The sequence below is a fragment of the Pelobates fuscus genome, chromosome 6 (genome assembly GCF_036172605.1).
Source record: "Pelobates fuscus isolate aPelFus1 chromosome 6, aPelFus1.pri, whole genome shotgun sequence".
In the NCBI taxonomy this organism is placed as follows: Eukaryota; Metazoa; Chordata; class Amphibia; order Anura; family Pelobatidae; genus Pelobates; species Pelobates fuscus.
In genome coordinates, this window is record NC_086322.1 from 192,889,852 (window position 1) to 192,905,563 (window position 15,712).

Here is a 15,712-nt window from a genome sequence, read left to right on the forward strand (position 1 = left end):
TTCAGACACATATTACAATGACACAAATCTAGACAAGGAGAAAGTGAATTTGAGGTTTGACATTCCCTATTATTTATATTTGTTCCCTTCCAGTAATTAGCACATTGATGGAAAGAGAATATTTTGCTTGTTTTCAGAGGCCATTACTTTGCTCTATTATTTCACAATATGTATATTTATACACATATATACACACACACACATATATATGTATATACATATATACATATAGACATATATAAAGATAGATATAGATAGATCGTTTTTACACTGAATGTTTTTATTATCACAAGATTAAAGAAATCTGTATTTTGTTTCAAACATTAAAAACTTATTGGCTTTCACAGAAAGCAACATTCTAATTCTTTTATCCAGTCATTGAAATCCAGTTTCCTGCATACGACAGCTTGAGTGATAGAGTCTCTGCAATTCTGGCCAGATAGTCACTGGTGATTCAACTGTCTAGACATTCAGGTTCTTACTCTGTGGTATTCAAGGTAAACACAGATGTTCAATGTATAAAATTATTTTTCTGTTTTCAGCATTTTCAGTCAACGAAAAAAAAAAAGAAAAAAAAAAAGAGAGAAGTCCATTTCCACAAGTTTAAACTGAAAGAAGCGACCATGTTAAATCAAAGCTTGATGTCTTGCGACTCTGACATTTTGGCTAATGTCTTCTTCACTCTTAGTGCTGTAAGGCGAGAGGCAGGGTTGTGAGCCCAGCATTCTGTCATGAGTTTTCCCATCTGTCTCAAACACTGTAAATTAAAAACATAGTTTTGAATATGTTAAACAATATTTTGATTGTAATATATGATATAAGAATAACACATACTTATTTTTCAAGTATCAAGTGCTGTTCTGTTTGCCTATATTTTGTCTCCTTGCTTTAATTTTAATGATGTAAATATTCATTCACATAAACATACATATGTGCGTACAATATATTATATACACATAAACAAACATACAAATACATTTGATATCGTTTTTAATAGTGCGTCTATAAAAGCACATGTCTGACATAATCATCAGGTTAAGGCAAAGCCTGGGTGGTATACATATCTCATTCCTTTTTTTAGACCATATCTGGTACTTTAGTTTAGAGAAATTTTTGGCACCATAACCACTTCCTCTTATTGATGTGGTTATGGGTGCCTGGAGTTCTCTGGTGCCATCCCATTTCTTAACCTATCACTAAGATGAAGCTTTTGGGTGGCTAAGATATGTTAAAACCATTCATACTCTCAACTTATCACTGTCAACCATCACTGCTTGGAGCATTAGCATGATTAGCAGAAATGGCCTGATCTGTGGGCAACAGAGAACTTTCATTAAGTGCTAGACTGATTGAAAATGGTTTAACACTGAACAGTGGAACAGTGATTTGGGTCCCTGGGCACCATAACCACTTCAATGAGAGGAAGTAACTATGGTTCCTAGAGTGCCCATTTAAGAAAACTAAGTTGTCAAATTTCCCACACACTTATCCTACTCTGACAAAAAAGAAAAAGCAAAAAATGATGTAATAGCAACATCCACAATTCAGTTTATAGATTAGGGTGTAAACATGTAATGTACGATTGAGAGAAATGTGTAGATGTGATCAAGTTATCTTGCTTAGAATCATCAAGGTTACACAGATTCTTAACATATGGTTCTATTTTGATTTATTTTTGCTATTTATCCTACTAGATACTGGCATCTAAAAAAATGTCTGGGTGAGAAAAGTGTTTTTTCTAGGATGTGATTAACAGAATATTGTCCATGAAGTAAAAGGGCCAATCTCTCTTAGCTCTGATACAGTACCTCATCACTGCTCCATCTGTTCGGAAATGAGGGTCGCAACCTCCTAATGCACACAATATCTCTCATGTCTTCATAGGATGGGTCACTTGGTACAACATCATGATAGGGTAGCTGATATTCTTCCAAAATACCTGAAAGAGAATTTGCAAAATAAAAAATAAAACACAATTGTTTACATAGGAACTTAAACTGGTTGAACAAAATAACAAAATTACAGTAATGTCTGCATGATGTAGTTATACGTATTGTTGGCTTTTTAAAGAGGTTTCTCTCATGGGTCTTTTTATGGAGGCAAATCAGAATTTCTGTCGGAGGCATTCAAATAGATCAAATTCTCTACTGCATCCATCTCTTATTTTCTCTACACCTTTTGTCAGGAAAGACCAAAAGGAACAATCTCAGAGGTAAAGCAGAGTTTAATATACCTGAACCTGTCCCATAACCCCTTAAGGACCAAACTTCTGGAATAAAAGAGAATCATGACATGTCACACATGTCATGTGTCCTTAAGGGGTTAAAGGTGTGGCCATTTTCCTCCTGCGGGTCCTCTTGAATAAGAGAACATGCGTGATAGTACAGCATTCAGGTCTATGGAGGATCCAATGAGAGCGCGGGATCCTCCACAGACCGTGCCAATTCCCTGCAGCTATCCCTGGTGACGACTGAGGGGTTGACACTTCTAGATGGCCGTAGCTCAGCTCTGTGCCTAGAAGTATCAGGTGGAGGACATATAAAGAGACAAAGTAGTCCCGACTTTGTCCCAGTATATCTCTTAACTGGGTTGGAATTTCAGTGAAGACAGTGAAGATTCAATCTTCATGAAATATTTATTTTATGGGGTGGAAGAGACAGTGGCACTTAATGATAACATGAATTAGTTACCTCCTGATAAACATCGTCTTGCAACTTCCCAAAGGATTAGTCCAAAGCTATACATATCGGCCATTATATAGGACTGGAAGTGGTTCCGATTCAAGCTCTCATCCAGCACCTCTGGAGGCATATACCGCTTGGTTCCCACTCTTGTGTTTGGAGGTATGTCCACCTCATTGGTATCACTTTATCAGAGAAAATACATAAAAATCAAAGTACAATTATGAAACAGTTTAACTAGAGCTATTAATCATGAAACAATAATTTGATACACTGTTTCCTTCTGACCTCCCCCTCAAGTTTTGTTGTCATTCCGTGTATTCTTTCAAGGTTATGAATATATGGTTTACTTTCATGAATAGATTGCATTCCATTCCTATGCACAACCCCAGGGAACATGTCAGTAGAAGGACATTCAATTGACTTTTTAAACACCACCTTTCATCATCTCTAGACCCTAACAGGCATAACTAATTCTGCATTTATGTAACCACTCACAAATCAACTGGCTAGAGGGCTTTTTATTATTTTGGAGCCTTTATTAGAAGAATTAAGCAACCACTTGCAATCTCTATCCATTAATAACTCATACATATTTTGATCACACATTTAAAAAATATATATATATTTTTTGTTTACTGCTTTGGATGGAACGGAATGTATAAGATATGTACAGTACACATAGTTATTCATATTGTAACTGAAATAGTTGACAGCCCAATTGGTGATAAGACATATGATAAGACAGTAAATTATTTTTCAGATCAGGGCTTCGGGACCTTCTTTAAATACTCCTGTAAATGACAACTAGATTGCATTTTTCAAAGAAAGAAATCATTACTTTGACTTAATCACTATTGGTGCTCATAAACAAAGCACTTAATTCAGGGCTAAAATAATATATCTGCCATGTGCAAAAAATCCTTCAATTTCACCATAGATGACGGTCGGCTTTTAAGAGTTAGTTGAGCCTCAAAGAGATGCTCTGGATGTCTGGACAACTTTGTCTATAATATCATTTATTGTGGGGCTCAATATGCACTTTTGGTATACAACCCATGCAGGATAGTTCAAGTGCCTTTCATTTTGGTCAACTGCCCTTATCCGCAGACACCCTTCAATGTCTCAGGGGGCACTGAAATGCCATTTGTCCATGTACAATACCAGGCACCACACAGCAGTCTTTACATGTACTTTAGTTCCACTGCAGCAAGGTGATGTTTCAGCTCTCAATAAAGAAAAGTAAAAACCCTAAATCCTATAGTAGGAAATATAATTATTATCTGATGGGTATGTCTAACTACTACACTAAGTCTGCCGTACACAAGTATGCCAATACTTAGTCAATAAAGATTAACCATGAAGCAGTCTTGGTCAACAAGAGCCATTTCAATGGAAGGGTATCCATGAACCCACTATAAATAGTACAGTGGCGCGAATCTTACATCAGTTCAACTGATAGGTTGAATACAGTGTGCACATGTCATAATCTAAATTAACTTAAGCTTGGTTAAGGCTTTTTCACAAGCTGAAATATTGCTAACATTGCTCCAATAAACCTGCTACTGACTGATGTCCCCGGTCCCTCTATCATATACTATACCCGGTGCTTGGCTGCATTGTACCACGTGGCACCAATTCTGGAGTCTGGTTTCAGTGAGTGCCAACTCCGTGTGGTATTTTGACTAACTTGATATCCCATATAGGACCCGCTTCCTATATCCGTACCAGTTTCTAAGTACAGTAAACTATGCTTTTCGGAATTTGCAACATTAGATTTATTCAAATTTTAGACTAATTCTATACGCCTTAAAATGATATCTCAAGTTAAACTAGTATAATCTGTCAAACTCTATGGAGAAACCTATATTTCAGTATCTTGAAAGATTGATTACATTTAATGCATTCATACAGGATATTTAAGTTTAAAAAAGGGGGTGGGAGATTGTACATTAAATCAAAGCCAAAATGAATCAATATGTCAAACCCATCCACGTATTTTGCCTGCCTAGTGTAGCAATGTGAATAACAATGGGTTTTCTGTGTGAACTGAGAACTCTTGTTGAAAGGTTCACTTTCCCCAGGCTAGATTAAAGTATTCAAATGCACAGGCACAATTAGAAATAGTACTCAGTAGGGAACCTGCTACAATTCTGACATTTCATTAGCATTTGACTAAACTTCAAGGACAGCTATAACAATGGAATCTTTAGCGAACACAGAAACAGATTTCTCTTATTCTGAACTGTATGTTACACTTTGATCTTAAACAGAGAAAGGTGTTTGTTTGTTTGTTGATTTCTAATGCTTTACGTCGGTACCTTCATATTACTCTCTATTTACTAGTGAGGTTGTAATTTATAAGGCTAGATTGCGAGCTTAATGAGAAGTTTAAATGACTGACTTGCCATGGGGTGTACTTTTTCTTTTATTCAAGGATTGAAAATTGCTAGTGTATTGTTTAGATCCTAAACGCTAGTTCAAGATACTTGATTTTTAATGGAATGGTTTGATAAAAACTGTATTAAATATCCTAATTTAATTTGATAGGCTACTATGAACATTCAGGAGACTATTTGCTGTGAACAGGCAATTGGGTTATTTTGGACGCATTTAGATACTAAACCCCACTCAGATATATATATGTATGTTTATTTATAATATATATCTTGTGCAAAGGATTGAAAGTTTGTTTTGGATGGCTCATCCCAATAAAATGTTTTTAACAATGAATAAGACCACCACAGGTAATTCTCGGACGATCGATTCATCTGGATGTGGATTAAAAAGGAATTTCATTTGTTAGAACCACTTGAAATTACTTTTGGCACAATTTTTTTATATAAACACAAACACACATATTATAAAGAAACATACAGTTAATTGCTCTGAGTGTTTAATAAAAAAAAACAAAAAAAAAAAAACTATCCATCTAATAAATGTGCTACATCAATAATTAATAACATATTTGGATTGGTTTATAATTTTTCATGCATAAACTTTCTTTATTCACACGTTACACATTTATCACTTTATTTTGTTGGGATTTTCCATTTAGTTTTAACATTGCCAAGATGTGTAGATTTTAGCTATTTAATAAAAGCTATGTTTTATTGCTTATTTTTGTTGGGGTAACATTACTTCTGAATAAGCCTGAATAATTTAATAGATGTTCCACATACCGTTAGTTGCATTCTAATGGATTATTTTAACTCTTCTTGAAGGATCATGTTGGCTATTGATTATCAGTTCTGCATGCTATAGTTAGCCAGCTAGCTCTCTTTACTTGGTATTTTCAGTTGGAGTGCCCTGCACCAGGATGCTGTGATTCACACCCAATAGCTAACAACGAGGAGCACTATATGAATGCCAAATAATTTCTTTATTTTCTCATTTGCTTTGCATTGCACTAAATGTAGCCTGGCCTGTTCGTGGTTTCAATGCGGCAGTCCCATTTATGTACTTTATATTCCCTTGACCTCTAATGCAGTTTTTTTTTTAACTGCTGACCAATTAAAAGTCAGAAAAGTACTGTAATATTTTATACATATTTCTAAACTTCCCTTTAAGACTTGTGTAAAATTAAGCACTTTATCTGTCTATGAAATACTTGTTTTTTCACCACTCAGGAAAAAATCAATCCTGAAAAATGTTGATCCTCTAAGCAACGGCATTGGGACAAAGAAGTAACCTTGATACTGACATTTGAGTTTTTCTTTGCAATAAGAACTTCCATTGATCTGCTTTGCATTGCAAGGCAGCCGTGAGGAATTATTGGCTACTATATATAATTAATAAGGCAAGCTGGTTAGTGGAACTAGAAGAAAGTTCCCTTTTAAATGATGATCTTGTTAATTTTGGTACAACTGCACAAGGTACATGAAAAAAAGCCTTGGCTTGTTTGCACTTACAACATTTTATAGAGCACTTTAATCAACGATAGACATTTCAAAGCGAAGGTCTAAAATACTACTAAGACATTAAAAGTTATTTCAGTTTTACTTCATCTAAGTAATTAAATCTTTACAAATGTTCCCCTGAGTTTTCGTAGCAACAGTTTTACAAAAGATTTTTTTTATTTTTTTTAAAGTACAAACACGCACATGCAATCAAGTGTGAGAGATAATTTCTTTGAACCAGAGCGAATGAAGAGGAGGATATGCAGAACAAGCAAGGGAACTTAAGTGAAAAAAGACACGCTTCAGTGAGCTACCAAATAACATATTATGTACTAACCTAATTATCTTATATTACTAACCTAATGAATTTTACGGCCAGTCCCAGATCTGCAATACAGCATGTTCCATTTTTCTTCACCAATATATTTTTGCTTTTAAGGTCCCGGTGTGCTATAGCAGGCTTGCCCTTTGTCCCAAATATTTCGGTGTGTAGGTGGCACAGTCCACTGACAGAAGAATACGCTAGTTTCAGCATAGCTTTTGTGTCAAGCGTAGTTGATTTCAAATAATCATAGAGCGATCCATTTTCATGATAGTCTGTGATTAGATACAGCTGGGTCCACGAACCTGTCCCTTTAATGTCAGCAGCAATAAAACCTAAGAGGGAAAATATTACAGGTTACTAGCAAATTGATCGCAAAATGTAATTTACAAATGTGTGGCTAGATGGTTATTAAAAAATACTTAGCTGTAATAGTTTTAAGTGTTATAATAAGACAACTTCATCAAATAACACATGTAAGGCCGAAATGGGAACAAAGCAAGCCTTTAAAATCCATTAACAATTTTTTCCCCAAAAGTTAATTTAGCAGTGGGTTTTGGAAATTAACAGCAAATGCGACATTGTCCTTTTTAAACAAAATTCAAGGGAGAAGGTTGCCATCTAGTGTGCATGGCAGGTATAATAATTTATTATAAAATACACAACTAGATTATCTCAAGTCAATCGTTTCTATTAAGACCAAAAAGAAAGATATTAGGCCATTTAGCAGCTAATGGGTGGACATCGAAGCAGAGAAGCTAGATTAAAAAGCCTACACTAATCTTGTATCTGCAAATATAACATAAAATGGGATTGGCTAGGTTGTTAATATTTTCTATAGATGTGAATCAGTACCAGGAAAATTCTAATTTAAGTTTACTTCTTGTTACAATAAGCATTTAACATTCAGGGAAATAAGTTAATGCAAAATTATAATTTCAGACACAGCCTGACAATATGAAACTTTTCTCTGTAAATCTGTAAATCTGCTAGATAAAAATATTCCTGCAATCTTCTCTCAAGTTTCCAATTTGGCATAAATCCGAGTGTCTATAGTTATCTAGACATGCATTTTAAACATGCAAAACTACACTGACAACCATTGGACAATACCAGTAAATATTGTAAAACATGTATTTGATAAACTTCACCTGCACTATATGTTGACATCTCTCAGCAGTTATGGGTCCCGCCCGAACTCCTCCTCATCTCCCCCCTGTTCTTACTATAAGAACACACAACGCCCTCCATTTCAGTTATTAATTAAGGCTTTATATTAAAAACATTTTAAATGCCTATCACCAGGGTTGTCTGCTTTCTCCCCTACTAAATGACCCTTTACACAAAATTTTAGCTTTGGTAAAATCTGATTATGCAATGATATCCCCCTCCCAAAGATAACTAATGTAAGTGAGGTCTATTTGTGGATCACATGCTAGGCGAGATAGATCCTCTTTTGCACGTGTTTGTCCCCAATCTGTTAAAGCACCATTGTCAACCTTTATGAAATACTCATTTTGACTGTGTTGGAATTGTATTGAAATTCCAACCCAGTCAAGAGATATACAGAGACAAAGTAGGGACAACATATGCAATGTTTAATTGACTGCCGTTGATTTTTCCCCCCCCCCTTTTTTTTTTTGCGAAAGGGAAAAAAAACATGCTTTCAACTCTTCAGGAATATTTGTAAAGATACATTTTTTGCAATGTTCCTTTTGGCTTTTAGTGACCAGTTCATTTGCATATCTACGAGATAAGGAAATATTATAATACCATCTGCTAATGCTTATCTAAATATATCTATGGATAGCTCAATTGTAGAAACAACATATGTTGTTCATATCCTATATAATATGTGGATAGGTTATGGTTAGGCCATGTCTATTCACATTTTTAATAATTATAGGACCAGCATAAAGCTAAACACGTAGCAGTTTTTTTTAGTTAACCTCTTATAATGTAATATAATAATTCAGTGGCTTAAATAACATGATGCTCTAAGGAACAGGTCTTATCTTAGTGGTAATTTCTGGACTAACAGTACTGATTTATCATAGACATGCACAAAGCATATCCTTGGACTAAAAGAGCTTAGTTAATGAGTTTATCATATTGGAGATGGATCAATTTCTCATTCAATTTTCAGGAAGGAGTAGCTCGGTCAAAGGATTCCAAGCACATAGTCATTTAGCCAAGGATACAATTCATGCCTCTCTGTGAAGAAGGCGTGACACAATAGGTTCATCTTACTTAGAGGATGCATGGTTGGAATGTACATTTCCATAACATTATTGCAATTCCTCTCCTTGTCCGCTCTCAATCTCTCCAATTCATTTTGCGAGAATAATAATGCGAACCCAAAATCCATCAGAACTCCTGCCTCCAGATGTTGCCATTCTTAGGATTACCCACACATTGTAACTGACCATCTGCATTTCCAGCCATAATGGAGGTCCATTATCGAGATCTCATGACACTGTTACTGCAGAAGATGTGTTGGTAAACAAAACGTCAACCTGGTTTGAGTTACAGCTTAATTAATGGGCACTCACTGTACAATCCATTAGATATACATTGATTACTTTATTTAACTGTCAGTACAAAGCAGAATACCCTTTTACCACTTTTGCTGTTAGATAGTAATATCCAACTTTAGCTGACAAATTGCTTCTCGGTCTGCAGGTATCAAATTAAGAAACATTGTAAATATGACTTTTCATTTTTTTTAACTGATAACATTTTATCTCATTTTTAATTTTCTCTTTTGTAGGAGAAAGGGATCTGTTTTCTCTGGCTGCTATTTTTGAGTGTTTAAAACATACGTTTGTCATGATGAGTTATTAGTCTCAATGGCCGGAAGAATAATCCTCACTTAGTCCATATGTCATACACTATAGCGCATATGGTCATGGTTTGAACGGAGCTGCCAGGCTGGCCAAATGATTCTATGATTACAAAAAACATGTGCCATCACAGCATATCGCATTGAGTTTATAATGAATTGCAGGCAAGATTGCACAGCATATTTAAATATGTGCATTAGCTTTGGAATACTCGTCTGCATTAGCAGTTTGTCATCCAGGCTCATTTTCCTCTGTCTGATATATCAGTCTATGTCTTAGAAATCGTTATTCATTGCATCAGAATTGCAAATCATGACAAATAACGATATAAAGTTAATTTAACAAAGAAATGAAATCATATCTTACTTTCAGCAGATAGAGAGAATGATCATGAATCTTTCAATCATTAACATTGCTGGGATAGTATAATGGGCTATTCTCACCCATACAGCATACTAACATGGGAACTTGTTAAAGGGACACTACAGTTACCAGAATTACTGCAGCTTAATGTAGTTGTTATTGTTGCCTATAGCTTGTACATGCAGGCTTTGTAACGTAAACACTACATATCATAGAAAAGGTATGGTTTACATTGCAGCCTAGTACAGCAGCCCATTGTACAGCGCTACGGAATTTTCTGGCGCTATATAAAGAATAAAATAACAATAATAATAGCAACACCTCTAGTGGAAGTCATTGAGACAGCCATTTGAGGTGCGTCCTATCTGAACTGGCATTCAGAGTCTCCACGCTCGGAATGGAGACACTGAACATTCCCCATAGAGATGCACTGATTTAATGCATTTTTATGCTGAGATGTTGATTGGCACAGTGCAGCATTTTGCAGCCCAATAGCACAATAGCCTTCCAATGCTTTCTTACGGGAAAGCATTGGATTAGCTGAAATCATCTAGATTGTTGATCTCAGCCACAGAAGTGGGACTAGGGCGGGGCCAGCTGTGGTGAGACTGGTGCGGTGCGGGAGAAAAGGTATATATTAAAACCTTTTCAAAGAGATCTAAAAGGGGCCAGAGAGCTAATAGCTTCACACTATAGTATTAGGAATATGTTTGTATTCCTGACACTACAATGTTCCTTTAATTACACAATGAATTGTGTTGTGTTGAAAGCGGACTAGAAAAATGTCGGCCTAAATAATGGGGCTATTAAACAGCAAATAAAATTGAAAAAAAATGTAAAGTTGGAGATTTTTTTTCCAATTCAGCTGTTTTGGTGTTTTGTCACCTAACTGTTAAATGAATATCCAGATTTAAAGGCTTCTGATAGAAACATGTACCAGCTCTGATCTTATTTGTGTCCTGTGTGAAAGGCATACAGAGCGAACCCTCTTCACAGTAAACCAAAGATTCTCCGTTCTTCCATCACACCAATTTGCTTCATGGTGTAATCTTTAACTTTCTATATATAATATATTTCAAGGTGGACCATGCGAGAACCAAACTTAATTGTAAAAGCAGCATATGGATTAAACCATGGTTCGTCAACCTGGTCCCTACCGCCCACTAGTGGGCGTTTCAGGATTCCAGGTGGGCGGTAGGGATTTCCAGGTTGATCGGGCGGGCGGGTGTGAGCCGGCGGTACCCGTGCGACTGGGTACCGCCGTGACCATTTGCGGCTCCGGCCCGCCCGGTAAACCGCCGGGGCCGCCTTCCAAAGTGTCCATCGGGTGGCCCATGCTGTCAGGGCCACCCGATGGATGCGGATTGTAAGGGGGCCCGGTCAGCGCTGGGCGCTTTAACAGCGCGACCGGGCCCCCTGTGATGACATCAGAGCTGGGAGGAAGTGATTCCCCGGTCACTCCTCCCAGCTAAAACTGAGAGCCGCGCGGGAGGAACACCAGGGAGTCAGAGTGGGAACTCTGACTCCCATCCACCTGAGCCACCACTGGACCCCAGGGAAAGTCACCCTCCTGCACCTTAAAGGTAGGAAACAGGAGGGTGACTTAAATATAATGTGTGTGTTTGTTTGTGTGTGTGTGTCTTTGTAGGTATGTCTTGTGTGTGTGTGTGTGTGTCTGTCTGTCTGTATGTGTCTTTGTATGTATGTCTTGTGTATATGTGTGTGTGTCTGTCTGTATGTATGTGTCTTTGTATGTATGTCTTGTGTATATGTGTGTGTGTCTGTCTGTATGTATGTGTGTCTTGTCTTTGTATGTATGTGTCATTGTATGTGTGTCTATGTATGTCTGCATCTGTGTGTGTCTGTTTGTATGTGTGTCTGTCTGTGTCTGTATGTATGTCTTGTGTGTATGTGTCTGTCTGTATATATATGTGTGTGTGTGTCTTTGTATGTATGTGTCATTGTATGTGTGTGTGTCTATGTATGTCTTATGTGTGTGTCTGCATGTGTGTGTGCATGTCTGTTTGTATGTATGTGTCTTGTGTGTGTGTGCCTGTCTGTGTCTTTGTGTGTGTATGTATGTGTGTCTGTCTGTGTCTTTGTGTGTGTATGTATGTGTGTCTGTCTGTGTCTTTGTGTGTGTATGTATGTGTGTCTGTCTGTGTCTGTATGTATGTCTTGTGTGTGTGTCTGTCTGTATATATATGTGTGTGTGTGTCTTGTCTTTGTATGTATGTGTCATTGTATGTGTGTGTGTCTATGTATGTCTTATGTGTGTGTCTGCATGTGTGTGTGCATGTCTGTTTGTATGTATGTGTCTTGTGTGTGTGTGCCTGTCTGTGTCTTTGTGTGTGTATGTATGTGTGTCTGTCTGTGTCTGTATGTATGTCTTGTGTGTGTGTGTCGTATGTGTGTCTTGTCTTTGTATGTATGTGTCATTGTATGTGTGTGTGTCTATGTATGTCTTGTATGTGTGCCTGTCTGTTTGTATGTATATGTCTTGTGTGTGTGTCTGTATGTGTGTCTTGTGTGTGTGTGTGTGTGTGTCTGTGTGTGTCTTTGTGTGTGTGTCTTGTATGTGTGCCTGTCTGTTATAGTGGACTATAGTAAGTGGGCTACCTAGCTCAGCCTTCCTACTGGGCATTGCTATAAGGACGGTTAAAAAATAGAAAAAAGGGGAAAAAAAGGTGGGGAGGGGAATTGAGGAGGGAGAGGAGATGAGCTGACGCACAAATGAGAAATCATATTATGCGCAAACAGAGAAGTTGTCTGAATATCACTGAAAGAGACCTTCGTTTGTTCCTTACGAAAATCGAGCCAGATATCAAATATTTAGTCTCGCAGCATCAACCTCAAGGATCTCATTAATCACTAGTAAAGGTAATTTCAATTTACTTTATTGTTTTCTCATTAAACGTTATAAAGTTAAAAACCTTATAAACCTGCATTAAGTAGAAATAAAAAGATAAATGTACGTACATTTATTTTTTAAAAAAACACCCTCCTTTCTTAAAAATATTCCGCATTTGCGCGAAAACTGGTGGGCGGTAAGAAATTTTTTTCAACCAAAAAGATGCATTAGTGGGCGGTAGGTAGAAAAAGGTTGACTACCACTGGATTAAACGATGTACTAATTCACCATAATATAAATTCGGCAACAATTATTTTAAGGGATGCCTTAGTTCTCCTTTCTGTGAAACTATATAAGGTGTGGCGTGAACATCAATACAATAAAATCTGGATTTTATAAAGTTTTATTAATAAGCTGACATTTACTTTAAGGTATAACGTGGCACTCAGACTGCAGACCTGAGTATAGACTAGCGTAAAGTTGTAAATATGGCTCATTAAGCCACGTTAATTAACTGAAAGCTATTGTCTTAGTTCAGCAGTGAAATTTATGCACAGATCAGCAGACTCCATTAGCGGTTCCTGATAGCGAAGCCTATTTCTTAACGTACTGACATGTGAATTATGCAATACCTTATAATGAGCAACTTTTATTATCTATTTTAATATTTATATGGAAAAAAAATACACCTCCTAATGCATTTAAAGTTGTGATATTGTCTCCTTTCTTATTTAGTAACCCAGAATGTCGGCATATAAAAGTAAAAAATAGAATCTGTATATTGGATCCAGCCCTGCTTAGTTTTAAAAGTCTTTATATAAAATGATCTCCTAACTATAATACTCTGTAAAAGCTGAAACGACCCTTTAAAACATATTTGTAATATAAAACAATAAATGGGGACTTGGGAGCTTGGCTGGGTTTCTTTAATGTTCCCTCTGTTCTACCCCTCTGCATGATCTGGGACAGCTGTAATAATCTGTTAATGCTTCTCAGCCAAAAAACATGGACGGCAGAAAAACATGGTTAATGTAGCCACAACATCATTGAAGATTTCAGCAACCACCCTTGTCACTTGTTGTCATACTCCAACACCCCATTGTATATGAGTAGTCAGAGAGTCATCTAAGGCACATGTCTTCCTCGAGTATTACAGTGAGGCACGTGTGTTGGGATTCGTTTTGGACAATTAAAAAAAATAGATATCAACATACTTTTGCAGTGCTAGCCACTCTGTGGAGGATTTGGAATTAAGGATTTCAACATATATATTAGGCAAACCCTGTTCAGGATTTGGAGAGGCCTGTGTAGAGAGGGAAGCACAAGCCTCATCAATGTTCCTTTCTGCATCTGCCTCATTAAACCTTTCCAAGCAAGCAGCATCATGCAAGTGTTTAGGGACAACAGAAATGAATAGAGGGTACAGATTGCAAAAAAAAACAAAAAAAAAACCAAGAAACTGGGAGGGCTAGCATTTTACGAATTTAGCTGGTACTAATTTTCTTGGTGAAAGTCCTCACGAAAAAAACAAACAAAAAAAAAATACAAAAAAAACATGTGGGCATAATATTTGGAATGATATCCTATTCTCTGGACCCGGTAAAAATAAGCGCACAAGAGTTGATGATGAATCTTAATACAGACAAGAACAAGGAGTTATAACCTGGAGAACGTTAATACCAATATGAAAGACTACCCTAATTCTAGAAACTTATGCAGTGAATATGACAGCAGATAAAGGTTTATATTCCAACATCACCAACTCAATACATTCCTATATAATTATTGGTATTACTTTTTTATTTGAATTTATTTATTTCATTTTCAGAATAATAAAACTGCACAGCAGGCATTATAGACTAACTTGAAATTGTGTAATATGTTTAACCAAGTAACACAATAAAGAAAAAGAAAATTACATCTACGCTAATTTCTGCAAAATGTATGAAATGAAGGGAGCAAAGCCTAGAGAGCGAGATAAATGAGTGAATGAAAAAATATCCAACATGGCTTGAAGACTTGGCACGTTGCTAAATTGTCTTTCTGAATGACATAGGTTGAGTAGCAGTAGTGTGATCAAACTATTAAACAATGTTATTGAGGTCCATAAAGTAAGGATTAATGCATGATTTACAATCAATTGCTGGTGATAAATAGCAGCTTGCAGGGTACTTTACCAAAAGTAATTAAAGCGATCACTTAGACAGCTGCATTGTCGAAAATTATAGGGTAGAGAATATTGAGGAGAAAGAAAAGGTTTTTAATTCCTCACTGCTAATACCGCTAATAAAAAGTAGTATTTTTCTTTTTTTTTTTTTAAAGGTCTAAATTAGTGAGACAGATATGAGGCCCTTTTTACAACCAATTATACCTCCTGCACATCTTGGTGGTGCTCAAAACCTTCGTTAATTATGGATTTTAATATTTGTTTTTAAACTAAAAGCACAAGCACATTTTAAAGTAAATCAATCTCTAAACGATGTATAAATTATGGGAAAGAAAGTACTCTACTGACAGTATGCATTGCTTTGGACATAATTTAAATCAAATCAAAATGCCAGTGTAGTCATAAAGGAGTAAATCATGTGTATATAGTAGAACACATACCGATAAACACAGCATACCAGTCTGTAAAGCGTTAACGTTCTAATTGTAATTAGAATACAGATATCCATGCTTACATGTCTAAATTTGACATTTCTATTTTGATAACAGCACTCTGCACATAAAGAAGAATGAGTTTAAATTAATTC

At 36.3% G+C, this 15,712-nt stretch overlaps 1 protein-coding gene across 4 annotated transcripts in view; it reads right to left on the reverse strand.

The window, feature by feature from the left end:
• Positions 1 to 282: 282 nt before the first annotated feature.
• Positions 283 to 15,712, reverse strand: part of BMPR1B (bone morphogenetic protein receptor type 1B) — a 407,993-nt gene continuing 392,563 nt past the window's right edge. For all 4 annotated transcript variants that reach the window (XM_063458618.1, XM_063458615.1, XM_063458616.1 and 1 more), the window contains 4 exons: positions 6,940 to 7,237; positions 2,691 to 2,866; positions 1,809 to 1,939; positions 283 to 757 (listed from right to left, as the gene is read on the reverse strand). In XM_063458618.1, the coding sequence (XP_063314688.1) occupies positions 632 to 757; positions 1,809 to 1,939; positions 2,691 to 2,866; positions 6,940 to 7,237 (731 nt within the window). In that variant the 3' untranslated portion in view covers positions 283 to 631. The remainder of the gene's footprint in view (positions 758 to 1,808; positions 1,940 to 2,690; positions 2,867 to 6,939; positions 7,238 to 15,712) is intronic.